This window comes from Thamnophis elegans, chromosome 11 (assembly GCF_009769535.1).
Source record: "Thamnophis elegans isolate rThaEle1 chromosome 11, rThaEle1.pri, whole genome shotgun sequence".
Classification (NCBI taxonomy): Eukaryota; Metazoa; Chordata; class Lepidosauria; order Squamata; family Colubridae; genus Thamnophis; species Thamnophis elegans.
The window spans coordinates 33,065,612-33,083,372 of NC_045551.1; the positions used below are offsets into that span (position 1 = coordinate 33,065,612).

Sequence of the window (17,761 nt, forward strand, 5' to 3'; positions counted from 1 at the left end):
AAGACATCAACATTGAAACAGAATAAATATAGGATGAAAATATGACATTGTCCTGGCTTAAAACATATTCAAATATTCATTCAATGGTGCCCTTGATCAGCCATCTCTCATCTTAAATCACTCATAGCAATGTTTCCAGGATAAAATGAATAGAAACGAGCATGATCAGTTCTCAATGGAAGAAAGATTGAATAAAAATGCAGTCGATTAAAAAAATCCATCCAGCAATAAGCACCAAATGCTATTTGTTATCCAATTAAGTCAGCCTATCTCTATGAAGCAAATAGTTGCCCCAAATCATGGGGAAATGAGCACAGGAGGGACACAATATGCATGGAAGGTTAACTGCTAAAGCTGTTGATGCAGAGTGGCTAGGTGGATAGGAGAAAAAGCTAATCTGGAAAACTTACCTTTTCTTCCATCTTGACTTTGTTCAGAAGGCTTGGCTGCATAGCGTTGAGTTCTAAGCATGCTACTCTTTGTTGGCTCTACAAAAGACATTAACACATATGCATAAATAAGGAAAGGAGTCTCACAATGACCAATAATTAATATTTTTAGGCAATAATTTTTTCCCAGTCAAATGTTTTTCTATCACTTATTCTGTACTTTTCAATTATTTTAGCTATTGGTAAATATTAACGTTCAGTAAAGAACCCAGTTAATGAGAAAATGACTGTGGAATTGGAATAGCTCTCAGTTCCTCAACAGTTCCTCAATTTGTACTTTAAATTTCAAGTTAAGAAATAATAATTCTTCTTTTATAACCAAGAACAATAGATCTTAAGACACAAGTCCTAAAATGCTTCTCCCACAGAACACTACAGTATGTGACTATTAATTTTTTCTTTCTTGAGAAGTTGTAGGGAGAGTTGTGTGCATGCACAAGAAATATATAAAGAAACATCAGAAAAAATGTTTACAAGTGGGACTCTTTCCATCTGCAAACACTTTCTCTTCTAGACTTCATACTACAAAGGAAGAAAGAGCTATCTAAAACTACTTGGCCATAAGCAGTAGCTCTGATATTATTAAATCACTTACACAATGGTCATTTTTCAGATCCCTGATTTGTCTGGTTAATATAGATTGCATGAGTCTGGGAATCTTAAGTACTGTTACAATGAGCATCCATGTGAAACATGTGATGTAGGACAAAATCTATGCTCAAAATCTCAAAAGATGAGATGTTTTAACTGAATAATCCCTGTAATTTCCTTTACCTGCATATAAAACTCTCTTCTTTGTGGTTGGACTCTCAGAGAATGCCATATCGGTTTCTGATGAAGCTGATGCAGGTTCTTCAAAGGCAGAATAGGGCCTAGCTCGAGGTGAGGGGTTCAGTCCCTCAACTTGTATGGATACTGGGATTGTAGCAAAAGTCTGTCTGGGTTGTCTGTTTAAGAAACAGACAAGTCACTGCCTAGGCCACAGTGCACACATACATATATTTGGGTGAAAGTTCTCAGAAAAGTGAACTGCAATCAAACAGATCAAGATTTTGTTGAATACAACATCCCCATCCACCGTATTGTTTCTTTCATAGCACAGAATAGTGGGGTCTCTTCTGCTACTGCTATGTACCGTATTTTTCAGAGTATAAGATGAACCTTTTTCCCTCAAAAAAAGGGTGAAAATCTGAGTTTGTCTTATAGACTAAATACAGCATGTTTGGCCTCCCGAAACCCCGCCCCCTTTGCAAAAATGGCTGTGCATAGCCTTTCGGAGGCTTCCAGAGTCCTCCTAGGGATTGGGGAGAGCAAAAATCAGGCTGTTTTTTGCTCGTTTTTGCCCCCCAGCCCCTAGGAGCAGTCTACAAACCTCCTAAAGGCTATGCATGCCCTTTTTTTGACAAATGGGCTGTTTTGGGGAGGTCTGCAGAGTGAAAAAACTTTTCTTTTAATTTGCCTCTTCAAAATCTTGGTGCATCTTATACTCTGGTGCATTTTATAATCCAAAAAATATGGTATATAAAAGGATTTAGAGTTGGAATAACCCAAAATTCTTCCTGTTTGGACTGTCTGTGCTATTTATTCCCAATAATGCCTTCAGTGCTCTGGAAAGTTCTATGCCTTCTGAAATAAACAGAAATAGAAATATTGCTAATATTGATTGCTGGAATTAAGTCTTCTCTGCCTTTAGTACTTCTTGCCTGTTGTTCATGTCTCCCTCACCCAGTTTTGTCTCCCTCTTGTCCCATTTGGCCAATTAACAATTTTGATATTTGTTGATGTTTAAAAAATAAGCTTCAACCTATATTTTTGCTAGCTGAACTTATATGTGTGTTCTGATTGGGTTATAGGATTAATGGGGAGTGTGCTTGATGTAAATGGAAATCTGGAAATTGTCCAAAGTCATTTTCCAACCAAAGGCTATGGACCATATCTAAATATTGAGCACTGAGATGAGTCCAGTTATTTAAAAATAATTATCCCAATTTAGGCCATTGGTCAAATATATGGCTGAACCAGCTTTTAGAGCCCACAAATTATGGATATTAAAACTTAGAATGTCCTAATTGAGGCACATTTTTTATCTCTTATAAAGCGAGTAACCTTTTTAAAATTATTACACTGGAACCAGAACATTTCATACAGATGGGAAGGAGTACAACATCTGGAACACAAAGATGGAGGCACTGATTGAAAAATAGGACCTCTGACATTTTAGAGATGCTATGTTCAGAAAAAGTCCAAACCAGGGTAACTTACTTAGAGGATAGACAACATAGTACTTAAATTTAAAATAATCCTGAAGTTGAGCATGACATATGGTAGAGTCAACATTGTACTTTAGGAAAGGAAATCTAAGTTACAATAGATTTGGGCACTCTATGAAATGAACAATAATACTTTAACATTTAAAAAAATTATAACTCTTGAACTATCAGGGATTAGATGTTTAGTGGCTATTACCCTGTTTCCATGAAAATAAGACCTCCCAGATAAAAAGCCCAATCGGGCTTTTGAGCACATGCACTAAAATAAGCCCTCCCTGAAAATATTGCAACACAGCAGGAGCCATGAGGTGACTACGCTCGCCTCCTCCTGCACCTCAAAAATAATAAGACCTCCCCAAAACTAAGGCCAAATGTTTATTTCAGGGAAAGAAAATAAGACCCTGTCTTATTTTGGGGAAACATAGTAGTATCATTCCATTTAAAAGAAATTGAAGTGAAACAGCATGAACTTTTCTGATGATATAATCAACAAATTGTTGAAATAAGATTGTTATCAGAAAATTGTAAATATATTGTTGATACATTTTGTATGTTGATACATTGTAGATTAATCCAAATTCATGGTAAAGTTTCTTTTTAGAATGTTTGACAATCAGAGCTATACCAGCATGCCTTAGTGTCATAGTTGAAGGCATTTCTCAAAACAAAATAAAAAAGGAAATGTTACTCATACATTATTGTAATGGTAATGAATATATTAAAGTAATAGAGACTTTAAAGAACTAAAATTCACATAATGGAAAAAAATAGCGAGATCAAATATCCTAAAAGAAAAATTGAACCTGCATAGGGACTGTAAAAAAAAAAAGCTATAGACAAAGATGCCGGTCAATGTCGACTGGCAACCACGCGGAGGAGAGCCTTCTCGGTGGCAGCTCCGACCCTATGGAACGATCTCCCCGTGGAGATTCGTACCCTCACCACCCTCCAGACCTTCTGCACAGCCCTTAAAATCTGGCTATCCCGTCAGACCTGGGGTTAAAGACCGTAACCCACCCGAATTGTATGAATGTTGTGCTTTTAATGATGTACTGTCTTATGTGTTAATTTGTTTGTTTCCCCTCCTTTCGAATTGTAAGCCGCCCTGAGTCCCCCCAGGGAAAAGGGCGGCATATAAATAAACTACTCAAACTCAAACTACTCAAAGAATGTATGTTAGCAAATACTTGCTTATTTGAAATTGATCATGATTATAGTTTGAAAAGAAAAACTGATTTCTGCCTGTGAATAATGCATGTTCAATATACCTGCAACACATGTATATTTAAAAGCCTTGATTAATGTCACCAAGAAAAAGTTAATTTAGCTAATGGAATTTTGGTGAACGTGAAAAAGGTAGTAATGCCTAATAAATTATAATGACTGTTAGGTAAGCTCCCCGTTAGGAGAACGAGTGCATGCAGAGAAGCGTAGTGAGAGAGGTGTGGAAGAACGCATAAAGCAGCATACGGAGACACTTAATTGTAAAAACAGATAGTGTTTTACTTCTATGGAAATAGATGTATGCAGAGTCCAAGTCATACACGGTTAAGACAATCAGTCATCAACGTTCTCAGTTAAGGGGTGATCTAACAAACGCAGTCCACTATCATATAATCAGTTCAGCACACAAAGTCACTAACAGTAGCAAAACTCTCAGTAATTCACGCCACATCTACAACCAGTATCCAACACTCGGCATCTAACAGAGAGAGTTAATAGTCATTCTGGCTCCATCTTATGGCCACTTGAGGAAACAGCAACCAATCACATTTACAGCAGTACTTAAAGGTACAGCACTATCATCATGGTTTATATATTGCTAACCCAACTGTTAGCTTACATTCCTAACAATGACAAAAGGTGTATAATATTTCAGAAAGCACATACATGCCTGAATTGGATGCAGATTACATAAGGCTTATGCTATGCAGTGTAAATGTGAGATTGTCCTTAAAAATGCACATGATGTAAAGAAAATACAGTGGGAAATTTATGCAGCCTAGAGCAATCAGAGGAGTAGCAGGATGTATGCCTAATATTCCTGAGCACAATATGGTTGCAGAAACAAAGAATCAAAGCCAGCTAACCACGATAAGACACCTTTTGCTTGGTTACCCAATGATTTCTGCAGAGAAGCACTTAACACAGTTACTTATCTGCATCCAAAAAGTGCAGGTAAAACCCGTATGAGTTATAGAGGGGGGACAAACCAAACGTGTCACATCTAAAGATATTTGGATGTCAACCTTATGCATATATCCCTAGAGTGCGGGGGGGGGGAGTAAATTATAAAAGCCAATTAGAAATAATGCTGGGATATCAAAGGCTACAGGATTTTAGACTTTTAAAACTGGAAAAGTAAATCCAGGTAGCATTACTTATTTTAATGAAGGATAATCTCAGATAAACTACAATATCTATATGTAATAGCTACACAGACACACCAACCTGATTTTACTAGTAACATCTGAGTCTACCCAGAAAGTACACAAGAGAAAACAGCTAATGATAACATGGCACACTCAGAAGCGGTTACTGAAAGTAAATCAGAAGAATCTGAAATAGTATTGGATTCAGAAGGGGCTACTGACAAACAGTCTGAAACAGACTCAGCATTCGAATTATGGAGTTCTCACGGATTTAATAAAGGAATTGAGAGAATGTGTTGCATGGATAGAGCAAGGGATGTGGTGAAGCCAATGGGGAAATATACAGGAACTATCAACAGTTTAAATCATTTTTCCCATAAAAAATGGGAATCTTGCACAAAAATGCATAGAAACATGGATTCTTACAAAAGAAAGAGAAGGGAAACATAGGCTGGAAGGGGAAGCGGTGCCAAAATCAGCTATGCCACTAATAAAAATGTTTAATGCTGTAGTACTAGGTTACTAACAAAGGTCTAAACTTATAAATATGGAAAAATTACAATGAGGTTTTTGCATCAGTAGTTAAACTTGCAAGACTCAGAATTCTATTTAATCATATTTATAAAACTGCATGTGGAGCACTTAGGTATTAATACAGTTATTCTACATGGGTCAACAAAGTTTTGAAGATCCAGGGAAAGAAAAATTGGTACATGAACTGAAAACTCAATATATGGACTAAAGCAAGCAGCCACCAGACGACATATCCCATGCCTGGGCCTTGAACTGAAAAAAGCTGATCCACATTTATATACAAGAGGTAAAAATAGAAGGCACGTGTACGTTCTCTGTTACGTTGAGAATCCAGCTGCATTTGCAGAGGAGGAAAAAGACAGTTTGTAGATAACAAACAATGTAAATAAAAAAGTGGTAATAAAACATCTTGGAAATATTACCCACTCTCTGAAAATTGAAATAAAAAAGATAAACAAGACAAATAATAGAGCAATGAACAATAAATACTAATCCCAAAGAAGTGTCTAGGTCACTGGGAGACCAATGAGTCAAATACATCCCTGATTGCTTGATATTTAGACAGAGAAGCAAATCAAAGCAAGTTACCAAATAATGAGCAGGGGGGAAACCACCACACATCACAAGTGTGAGTTGGCTGGGGAATTCAGAGAGTTGAAGCTCACACATCTTAAAGTTGCCAACTTGGAAAAACACTGAGAGCAAAACGGAGGGAAAGCCTATGTTTCTATCAGAGGAGCAGAAACAACTCCAAGGAGTGAAACTGACAAGCCCATAGAGGTACATTTACTCCACATCAGACTGTCCTACAATATTGGTAGTCCTCGACTTATAACCACAATAGAGCCCAATATTGCTAAGCAAGGCTGTTGTTAAGTTAGTTTGGCCCATTTTACGACCTTTCTTGCCACTGTTGTTAAGCGAATCACTGCAGTTCAAGTTAGTAACATGGTTGTTAAGTGAATCTGGCTTCCCTATTGACTTGGCTTGTCAGAAGGTTGCAAAAGGGGATCACAGCCATCATCAATATGAGTCAGTTGCCAAGCTTCTGAATTTTGACAACATGGGGATGCTGCAACGATCGTAAGTGTGAAAAATGGACATAAGTCACTTTCTTCAGTGCCATTTTAACATTGGTCACGAAATGAACTGTTGTAAGTCAAGGACTAGCAGTAAAGATGCCCAGAGGTTTTACAGAGGAGTATTATATTTTCCAGTTCATTATCGTTTTGAATAATAAAAGCACTGATTTTTTTCTAGTTGTTTCTTTCTTCTCCCAGAGTGCTTGATTTTATTGACATCAATGTTTTTTCCCCCTCCTTACTCTTGTCTGTTCAAAATAGAAACCACTGTGGCAAAAATTGTCCTATGCATATTTTAGTCAAGTTAAATCATGAAATACGTAGCTGAAGAATGAAGAAACAAAGAAAGGCAGAAGAAGCACATACTTATCTTGAATGTTTTTTGCTCCATTAAACAAATCCATCAAATGGCTGCCAGAGTAAAAGGATTGTACTTTGCTCAGTTGTTTTTCTCCTCGTTCTATCTCTCTTCTAACCAAATATATATCCTCACACTGCCAAAAAAATAAGCCGTTTGTTATGATTGTTGAGCAAAACAAAGACTAGGGAACTTCTTTAAAAAAAATAGCAAATAATTACAAGGCACCATCTATATATGGTACAGCTGCTTTATGTTTTAAGCAGGCTTTGAAGTAATATTTTATTGCTTCCCCTATTCTTTCTGAGCACTGATTTCCCAAGGAGAAATTTCTATAGTGTTTCTTAAAGTATGGTCCTTGGTCCTTGGGGGTCTCTGAGGAGTCCACAACATCAACATTATTTGCCAGACATTGAAGATATTTGAAAATTATAAAATAATCTCCCTCATGTTTATTTGTTCAAAAATATGGGTTTTTGAATGCAAAATATTTTAGTTAATATCTAGTGGGTTTAATATTTGTTATGATTCAATAAATTTTTGATGAATGCATGGATTTTAATTTTTAATGCAATAAATATTGATAAATATATCCCATAGAACTAAAAGTTCTTTTAGATTCCTCCATAATTTTTAAAGGTGAGAAAGGATCTAGAAAGCAAAAACCTTAACCTTGATCCCTGGTATTTCTTAGCCTTTTTCCTCTCTTTAACTATAAAAATGTAACCCCAACAGAAAAGAATTTACATAGCTCAGGGTTGAACTGTGGACTCCCTCTGAGCTTCATTGGTTTCTTGCGAACATTTCATTACTTCAACAACTGACACTCGACTAGCGTTGATGATGTTACTTAGTCAGGTATTAAAATGTCTGCCAAAAAAACAGCCAAATTCCGGGAGCACAAAGAATGTAATAGTTTTTAGCAAGAGGTTTTTATAATGTTATTTTCACAATCGCCCATAAGTTACCAATTCCTTTTGTAGGCACCATATCAGTGGTGAGTTATGATCAGTACGCCCCGGTACGGGTGTACCGGTGCCTGCCAGGAACACCGGGTACCATTCCAGAGGACCCACCCTCCCGCCCACGCTCCTTACCAGTATTTGAGCTCTTCAGTGCTTCTGTGCACACGCACAGAGTGTACGGCATCTGCGTGACACTCAGCCGAACAGTTGGAGTGTCACGGAGACGTCACAGAGCGTCACAGAAGGTAAGGACACATGTTCACATGTGCGCACATGTGTGCAGATGTGCCACATGTTCATGTGGTGGACATTGGGCCCTGATGCACCTTACCAGTTGCACCGGGATCCAGAACCCACCACTGCACCATATAGCCCAAAACCATGCAAATGAAAGTCTGGCTTGCTATAATGGATAAGTCCCTAAAATAAATAACTGTATTTTAATTATCACCATATTACTTTGGTTTTGATATCAACACTTTCCATGTGTTCATTAAGCAACCCCCTTGGCTTTCATCAATCCCCAAAACATCAAACTTCAGGGCAAACCAAAAATCTAGTGTAATTTTTTTCTTACTATTTTGCCATGCATAGAGCAGCAATTTCCTCAAGTGCCCCTTAGATTATATTCAGTGGAGAAAATAAAATGATTTGAGCCAGAAATTAAAATGATATCAAAATGAAAATGTACAAGTCACTTAAATGTTGCTTCATTGAACTGATCTAGTGTTGAATCAGTTAATAAATCTTGATTCTTAATATCGGTTTGTGGCAATATTTTTGCTTGTTTTTTTAAACTACCCAATAGCCAAAATACTTGCTCTTTTGCTCCCCCCCCCCTTTTCTTTTCTCTTTAGACCTAAACTTTTCTGTATTTTACTTATACTTTTGAGTGTCTTTCTCAAAGATTAGTTTTCAATTGTTTAAGAAATTCATATTAAATTCATATGACATTTATCTTCATTAAAGCTATTATTCTGGTCATCCAACTATGGTGAAGAATAGTGGAGTTATAGTTTACAGTAACTCTGGGATACAGCTAAAGTACCTATTATTATTTTTTATGCAGTCTCCTGCAGGTTAAGTGCAACCTCTAGTCATTTCAGAACTATCCATGTAGTTTACTTGGAAAAAATTGATATTTCTTGCCATTTTCTTCTGGGATGTTTTCCTATTTCTCAATCTAATGTACAAACCCAATATTCCATAGATAACCATGAGCACTGAGCTTCCATGTAGGTTTCTCATCCAGGTCCTAAGCAAGTCCAATCCTGCTTCAGCTTTTGCTTAATAGACCCAATCAGGATGGTAGGTACATGAAGGATATCTTGCTCAAAATCAGGTGCCAATTATGATATTATCCTATTACAGTTCTATCCTTTAATTTGGACTTGGACTATTTTTAAAGACTTACCTCAAAAGGTTTGGGGGAATCAGGATCTGTCAGAATAATATGGTAGTAGTGAAATCGTCCACCTGTGCTGCTGGCCAGTTCATGCAAAAATTGATTAGCTCCAGTATCATCACAGTTAAATGATATAGTGTGAATTGGAATATTCCGCCAAAGTTTGAGTTCATCTAAAATTTTATTGGGGTGCTGTGCAAAAAGAAAGGAAGGAAAAATGTGTAAATTTAAAGATATCCAAATCAGAGGTGGGTTGCTAATATTTTTACTACTGGTTCAGGCATGCTCACATGCTCGTGCAATGCTCTGTGTATGCGCAGAAGTGTCTGGTTGGATGGGTGCATGGAACCTCCCGCCACCACTATTACTGGTTCGCCTGATCCAGGCCAAAAGGCAGCAACCCACCTCTGATCCAAATAAAAAACACTTAAATCACTTAGCCTTTAACAATAAATCAAGTAGTGTAGAAGCCTTTAATCATTATTACCATAGCAATCAATGGCTGGCATTTCTTAAATCAGAAGCCAAATTCCACTGAATGAGCTTTACAATCTAACTTAAAAGCTCTGGTCCAAAAGGCTCCAATTTCTATGTTGCAGTATTTCTGGACAATAATTTATTGGTTGGCCAGTTTAGTGCAGAGGTTTCAAACTCGATTTCATTGAGAGCCACATCAGGGGTGTGTTTGACCTCGGGGAGCCAGATGTGTAGCCCTCCTGAACTCTGTTTTCGACTGCCACAGCAGCTCTAGCATGCTGCCAGCCTCCACCAGATTGTAGATCAGCACCTGGGCTGGCCTGGGGCATTATGGGCCAGTCCTTCACTGTTTTCAGGGTGGCCTCCCAAGCCAGATCTAAGCATCCTAAGCATCCAGCCCGCGGGCCTTGAGCTTGACACCCCTGGTCTACTGCATAAGGCACCAACCAGAAATTAGGAGACCTGCTAGTCCTACTTTAGGCATGATAGCCAGCTGGGTGAGCTTGGGTCATTCTCTCTCACACAGCATAACCCATTTCATATGGCTGTTGTTGTGAGAAAGATAGGAGGAAGGAATACTATGTGTGTTCTCTTCCCTGAGTTATTTTTAGAAATAATAAAGATGGGGTATAAATAAATAAACTGAGGGGCTTCAGATTTACCTGACTTCACTTGGTCTACATGGTTGACAAAACCAATCTAAGCATTGCAATGTTCACTACAGGCTTCCCTTATCTACTGTTATTTCTTCCCACAAGAGCACATTAACCTCTGTCTCCAGTGGCATTTTGGAGAGAGTTTATGCTCTCTACTGCACTCTGAAACCTTTCACCCTTATGCCAAAAATAGGAGCTACTTGCATGAAATGTAGGAAAATACCAGTATTTGCAAACACACACCTCCAGCCGCCATAAAAAAATATCAAACTTTAGGTCAACTATTTTTTGCATTCTTGTGACTATACACATAAAATCCATATTTACACTATATCAGATTCTATGATACATTTAATATGTTGTTCTTCTATCTCCTATAGAACCCTCTTATTTCCCCCAAAGTAGTCAATATTTTAAGCCTTTTTTTTAAACAGAGGGTTAAACAATGTCAAATTTGCTTTTTGTTGTTTGCTATTTGCACGTAGACCATGGCTAGAAACCTGTTTCCTCTTGATGATTTGGAAAGTACCTCAACCTAACAGATTTGACCACAAAAATCCAGATGACCACTAGATGGCAACAAATAGATGTACAAATCTTTACTGCCATCCAGTGGTTGTCCATACTTCTGAAGCCAGAACTCAGTCAAAAATTCTGTTGAGATTCGCTATTCAATAGTAGCTATGCTCAATGTGAAAGTTCTTGACCACAGGTTGTCAGATTTACTGATATATTCCTTGTTTCTATGGAATATGTAACTAAAAAGAATCAAATAAAAAAATGTATTTAAAGAGTCTCTTCCATCTTGTCCCTCAGTTTTATATAAAAACAAGTCCAATGAGCTGACCCTTTGAAGGAGGAGTATGATTTGGGGAGAAGATTAGATTAGAGGTCCACAACTTATTTACTGGCTAAATCTTTTCTAATCTTGATTTACAATAGCATTACTCTGCAGGATAGTGAGGAAACCCAAACTGCACAGAATAAGCAATACCAAAAGTTCAAAGTTCCAACATCATTGTTCATGTGAAGCTCAGATTCTGTTAGTGTATGTTTCTTATGCACACCACTGACTGTTCGTGGTACATGCAAAAAATAACCAACACCATGGCATAGCAACAGGGCATCAGGTTTACCAGACGTTAAAAGAGAAACAACACTAAATGTACAGCTGCCCTTTCTGAATCACTTCTCTATTCTATGCTTAAACTGAACATTTCCATTTTTGCCATCATTATGTTTCTGTCTCTTACACCCCATTAAAATCATCTCTATTCAGTACAGCTAAACACTCCTTTCACAGGGTTACACTGGCTATGTTTCCACTGCAGCTTTATCCTCCATGAATATTGCCACTTCTTTTCCCTTTTCAGTCTTTCATACCCAAAAACCAGGGGTGAAATTCAGCAGGTTCTGTCAGGTTCTGTAGAACTGGTAGTGGAAATTTTAAGTAGTTCAGAGAACCAGCAAATGCCACCTCTGACTGGCCCCAGAGTGTGGTGGGAATGGAGATTTTGCAATATCCTTTCCCCAGGAGTGGAGGGGGGGGAATGGAGATTTTGCAATATCCTTCCCCTGCCACACTCACCAAGCCACGCCCATAGAACCGATAGTAAAAAAAAAAATGAATTTAACCACTGCGAAAGACTCCAATTTAGTTAGTAGCCTCCAAAACTCTTGTTTTCCCCGCCTAAACCTAATCCCATTTTTTCCCTAATCCCATTTTGGAATGTCCTACTTTAGACACAGAAATGCTTCTTTGCTGTCCTCTGTCACCATATCCTCCTCCCAATCTCTCATGTTTCCAATGTGTCGATGGAATAAAGATCAGGAGGAGACACAGGCATGTATGCCTTCCTTCATCTGTCACCTTGTAGTCAGTTTGACCATCCTTGGTCTACATCAATGTGATGCTTTGTCATCTGGCCAGTGTTACATCATCATATTGTCCTGACATGATTTTCTTCTTCATAGATACCTGATCAGGTCTCCCATCAGTAAGAAGATAAATGGCTTGAGTGCCATGATCAGCAAAGGCAATCTGAAGTGCTTTCAGTACATTTGTAGTAGTCCCAACCTAGGCAGTCAGTGGAGGAACAGAGAAAAATTAAGATGTTAATGTGGGCAGATTTATGGGATGGGTTATAAAATTTATTTCTCAGGTATGCCGGCAAGGCATATTTTAAACACTTTACATGATCTAATTCACATTGCAGATAATATATGTGGTATTCTGTATTTAAAATCCCATTATTCTTTTAAACACTGATATGCTCAATAGCTGAAAGTAATGAAAGACTACAAAAATATATTTCTGTAGTTTGCTGAAAGAGAACTGTTTAAATGTAAACCAGCTAGCTATTTGGATTAAATGAGGGAGTACATTATCCTGAAGGTAGCTTCAGAAATGACTTTTGCCAGAGAAGATTAACTTCTTTATTTATTAATATTTAAATTTATATGCCACCCATCTCACAATCAAGAGACTCTGGGTGGCTTACCGAGTTCTCCCTCTTCCTTTAGATAAGTTGTAGGGAATTTGAATTACATGTACAGTAGATACTAGCCTCTTGATCCAATTAATAATTCTTCCTGGGCTATGCCCTTTGTCCTTGTCCTGCTTTAGATTACCAGGCACATCTACACCAGTGAGCATGCCATATGGAGAATTCTGAGAACTGAAGTCCATACATCTTAAAATTGTTAGGCTGAGAAACCCTGGTCATTTGTTTCCTGTTGCAAAGAATTGAACACTCCCAATAATTCTCAATATTCCTTCCTGGAGCAGGAATGTCTTCCTAAACCAATCCTTTTGCTCATTAGAAATGTTACTATAGAAAATAAAGTTGAGTTATTTTAAATCAAATCTGTATTCTAGTAAGCATGGTTACAACATTAATAGAAATTAACACAATAGAAGTATATTTATAAAAACACCAATTACCATATTAATGGGAGAGATAACTTAAATTATAATTATCTACTTGGAAGGATTGCCTTCATATGAAGTTTGACTTTAACCCAAATATATTGACCCAGAGCATGGAAGAAGGGAAGGAGAAGCCCAACAATAGTTTAGCTCACTTCCATTTGCTTAAAGTTTTCTCTATAGTTACCTGAAGTTGTTTTATCCAAAGTATAGCATCTTCTATATTTTCTTCATTAACTTCGGCAAGTCTGTCTTTCCAGGCTATTGCTTCAGCATCAAATTTAACAAAATTAAACCTGGTTTTGTTTTGAAACTGTTCCTGTAAGAAATCATCTGTTGAATGATTTCTCTGAAAGAGAAAAATCATATTCCCTTTGCCCACCCACCATTCCTCCTTGTCATATTGAGAAGCAGTCAGTTATGGGGATAATTTTTTTCATTTGCCTAGCAAATATGTATTAAATATTTTGGAATTTGTAATTCTGCTATCTCTTTAAAATATTGTCTACCTATAATCTAATTTTCTCTACAAGGTACTCACAAAATATTTGGCAGCTCAGCATTGCCAGAATTCCCACCCAGCATAGCGAATTTACTTACTTACTTACTTACTTACTTACTTATTTACTTACTTACTTACTTACTTACTACTTACTTACAGTACGTACTTCCTTATTTAGCCACCCATCTTGTATCCAACAATTCTGGGTGGCTTACAACATTAAAACACTGAAAACATTAAAACCATCCATTATAAAAACAGTGTCAACATACCAAATGATGACACCATCACTAGAGAACAATGATATGGGGAATGTCCTAATTTATTGTCTACCATTCCATCTGAGAAAATAAACTTAAAAAATCTCTTCCACTTGGCAGGAACTAGTAGAACATTAACGTGGAAGAATAAAGTTCTAGTCCTGTTCTAACAACTCCAGGGAAGATTGGAAAAGATTCAACTCAGAACTAATTCCAGGCAGCACATTTTCAGTTAAAAAGACCAACAATACAGGTAGCTGTCAACTTATGACCAAAGTCGAGCCAACATTTTTAATGCTAAATGAGACAGTTGTTAAATGAATTTTATCCCATTTTATGACCTTTCTTGCCAGGAATGGATCAGTCAGTTAAGTAAATCTGGCTTCCCTATGTATCCCTCACAAAATGGATCATGACCCATGGACATGGCAACTGTCATAAATATGAACCAGTTGTCAAGCATACAAATTTTGATCATATGACCATGGGGATCTGCTATGGTTGTTAAATGTGAACAACGATCGTAAGTCACTTTTTTCAGTGTCATTGTAACTGTGAATGGTCACTAAACGAACTGTTGTAAGTTTAGGGCAATCTGTAAAAGGCAACTTCCTAGATCCCTTTCAGAAAAAGCCAGTCATTCTACATTAGGCACTTCTCTTCACCAAAACAGCCGTTCACTCACTCTTATCAGCTGATATATTTTCTCCTTCACCACAGGCAGTTTGTATATCATAGACTGAGATACATCAATGAGGATACAGATGTGGTCTTGTGTGATATCTCCAAAAAGGGCTCGGCTTCCTTTCTTAAGGTCCTGAATTCTACACAAGAATACTTTTTTACATGAAATGAAAGGCACGGCAAGAATGATGTCTGAAATGCTCATGTATCTTAACACTCCTACATAATTTTTATTTTTATTGTTAATGTAATATAAAGGACAAAAGAATGCCAAGTAAATCACTTTAAGGAAGACAAAATAAATATTATTAAGTAAAATACATTTTAAATTGGCAGATAAACAAAGATTATTGGATAATTTACAGGAAGGAATATAATTTCAAGGCTATATAGCATTTATGTGTTAGTGAGTTAAAGCAGCTGTCAATCACTGAATTGGGATTACAATTCCCACTATTCTCAACAAACAAGATTTAAAGCATCGGATGAGAATTAGGTTTCAATCAGATTGTAGGCTTCATATTCATATTAAAAGCCAAGGTGGCGCAGTGGTTAAATGCAGCACTGCAGGCTACTGCTAGATCAGCAGTTCAGCGGTTCAAATCTCACCGGCTCAGGGTTGACTCAGCCTTCCATCCTTCCGAGGTGGGTAAAATGAGGACCCAGATTGTTGGGGGCAATATGCTGACTCTCTGTAAACCGCTTAGAGAGGGCTGAAAGCCCTATGAAGCGGTATATAAGTCTACTGCTATTGCTATTGCTACCATGTAACTGTGCCATCACATCCCTTAACCTAATCTATTTTATGGGGTTATTGCAAGGGTAAATTTCAATTGGACTTCTCTTTCCATTGGCTTTGAACAAATATAAACAACACAAATAAATGCAGATCAAAACTCACACTGGCAGTTTTAACGAGGCACTCTTCAGTGTTTCATTATTATTACTATATTAAAATACATCCCATAAATATTGAATAAATATTCAATATTAAAGAAATAACACTTGGTTTTAGAAGCTCCCTACTAACTCTAATGAATGATTTACTTCAAATGGTATTCAAAATCTCATAGATTAAAAAAATAAAGTAGGACTCGAATAGTCATTATTTCAACATGATATAAATGTCTTAAAAGAGATTTATGACTACATTGGGATCAGTGCTTCTAGAAACTTAGCCATTATTTAATTTAGTAAAATATATGTAGAATATGCAGCATTACAGAATAAAAGTGATGTTTTTACAGCTGAATTTCTTTAAAAATAAGATATTAAGTTTGAAGGTCATGGAATGTAATTATGCTACTCAAAGGAATATTCATAAATATTCATAAATATCTACCCACATTTGATGTTGCAGTTAGGAATCCTTAGTGTTGCCCATGCTCAATTTTTAAATAAACAGAGTACCTAACATTAAATATTAGAGTACTTGGGCACTTCAAAATCTTTTTAATAGGATACATCAGTCCTTTTTTCATCATAAGATCTGTCTTTAGAAAAGTTAATATCAGGATGCAAACTTACCTTTCTTCCATTTGATGAAGAGAATTCTTCACCTTATTTTCAAACTCCTTGCATCTTTCTTTATTCAAATGTAAATGAATTATAGACCCATCTTCCAAGACCGTATGTATAAAATTGTTGCAGTATTTGGCATGGATTACCTTTTTATTTGTCTCCTAAAAGAACAAAGATTTCCTCTGTGAGTATGATTTCTTTAGTTTCCCTAAATCTGCTCAAGCTTTAAAATCAGTAGGTCTAAATGGGTTTGAAATGAATTCAGTTAAGTGATGTGCAACAGGACAAGAGAATCAGAGGCCTCGTAAACTTTTGATCAGCCTTGACTCAGGCAATGCAATTTAAATACACAGAAGTTTAATCCTCTCCAGAGACTGGGATGTTGTGAATTATAATCTAGCATACTGGAGACAAGCCCACATCGATCAACAAATGTGAAATATAGTTCTCTTTACTGTGCAAAGGAGATGGAGGGAAAGGAAAAAGCGAATTCTGTAGGCAATCTCTCATTTGCCTTTTCTGCAATTGAATTGCTTTCAATGTATAGAAGACCAAACAAACGTACTCTCTTGAAATTCATCTCCATTCTCTGGTCAGGTGGAGGGGAAGGTTAGGCAAAGGAGAGATTGCCTATAGAAATTATTAGTTTTTTAACCCCTTCTCCATAGAGAGAAAGGGATTTCAAGAGAGCAAGATGTTTTGCATAGTGTACCCATAGCTCTCAGCCCCAGGCTGTGACACAATCACACTGGTCTCCATGTATTCAAGATAATAAGTCAACATCCAAGCATTCCAAAGGGTGTGGAGTGGTTAGGAGGCAAATAAAAGCCAAAGGTAAGAAACTGAGTAGTCTTGTCTCTTTCCAGTCAGAAAGCACAGCCATATGATTTCCCATTTAGTCACCACTTTTCTTAGTGGCGGAGTTGCTGGTCCCCATTAGGGTTACTCAGTGAGGCTATCTGTATGCACAGGCATGCAGGAAGCAAATAAACATTTTCTCCTAGTGCATTTCAATAACATATTGGGGGATTCATATCAACTGATTAATGTATACAAGCAGTCCTTATTTGATATCCACAATTGGGACTAGTGAAACCATGACTATACTTAATGATCTTACTTCAACTTTCCTTTGCTTTACAGACCTGTAAATGTGAGGATTGGTCACAAAGTTACTTTTCATCTCAGTTGTAACTGAACAGTCGCTAAATGAAGCAGTTGCTGCATGAGGACTATCTGTCTCAGTGCTTAACTTAGATTCCTTTACTTCAATGAAACATTAAATTTAGCTATTATG

The 17,761-nt window shown here is 37.0% G+C and overlaps 1 protein-coding gene across 1 annotated transcript in view; it reads right to left on the reverse strand.

Moving 5' to 3' along the window:
* The window catches only part of VWA3B (von Willebrand factor A domain containing 3B), a 75,128-nt gene that overhangs the window by 30,741 nt on the left and 26,626 nt on the right, over positions 1 to 17,761 (reverse strand). Inside the window, exons 10-17 of the mRNA XM_032226227.1 lie at positions 16,471 to 16,625; positions 14,945 to 15,083; positions 13,685 to 13,816; positions 12,547 to 12,645; positions 9,445 to 9,627; positions 7,074 to 7,201; positions 1,224 to 1,396; positions 411 to 488 (exon numbers count right to left, since the gene is read on the reverse strand). Coding sequence (XP_032082118.1) covers positions 411 to 488; positions 1,224 to 1,396; positions 7,074 to 7,201; positions 9,445 to 9,627; positions 12,547 to 12,645; positions 13,685 to 13,816; positions 14,945 to 15,083; positions 16,471 to 16,625 — 1,087 coding nt within the window. The remainder of the gene's footprint in view (positions 1 to 410; positions 489 to 1,223; positions 1,397 to 7,073; positions 7,202 to 9,444; positions 9,628 to 12,546; positions 12,646 to 13,684; positions 13,817 to 14,944; positions 15,084 to 16,470; positions 16,626 to 17,761) is intronic.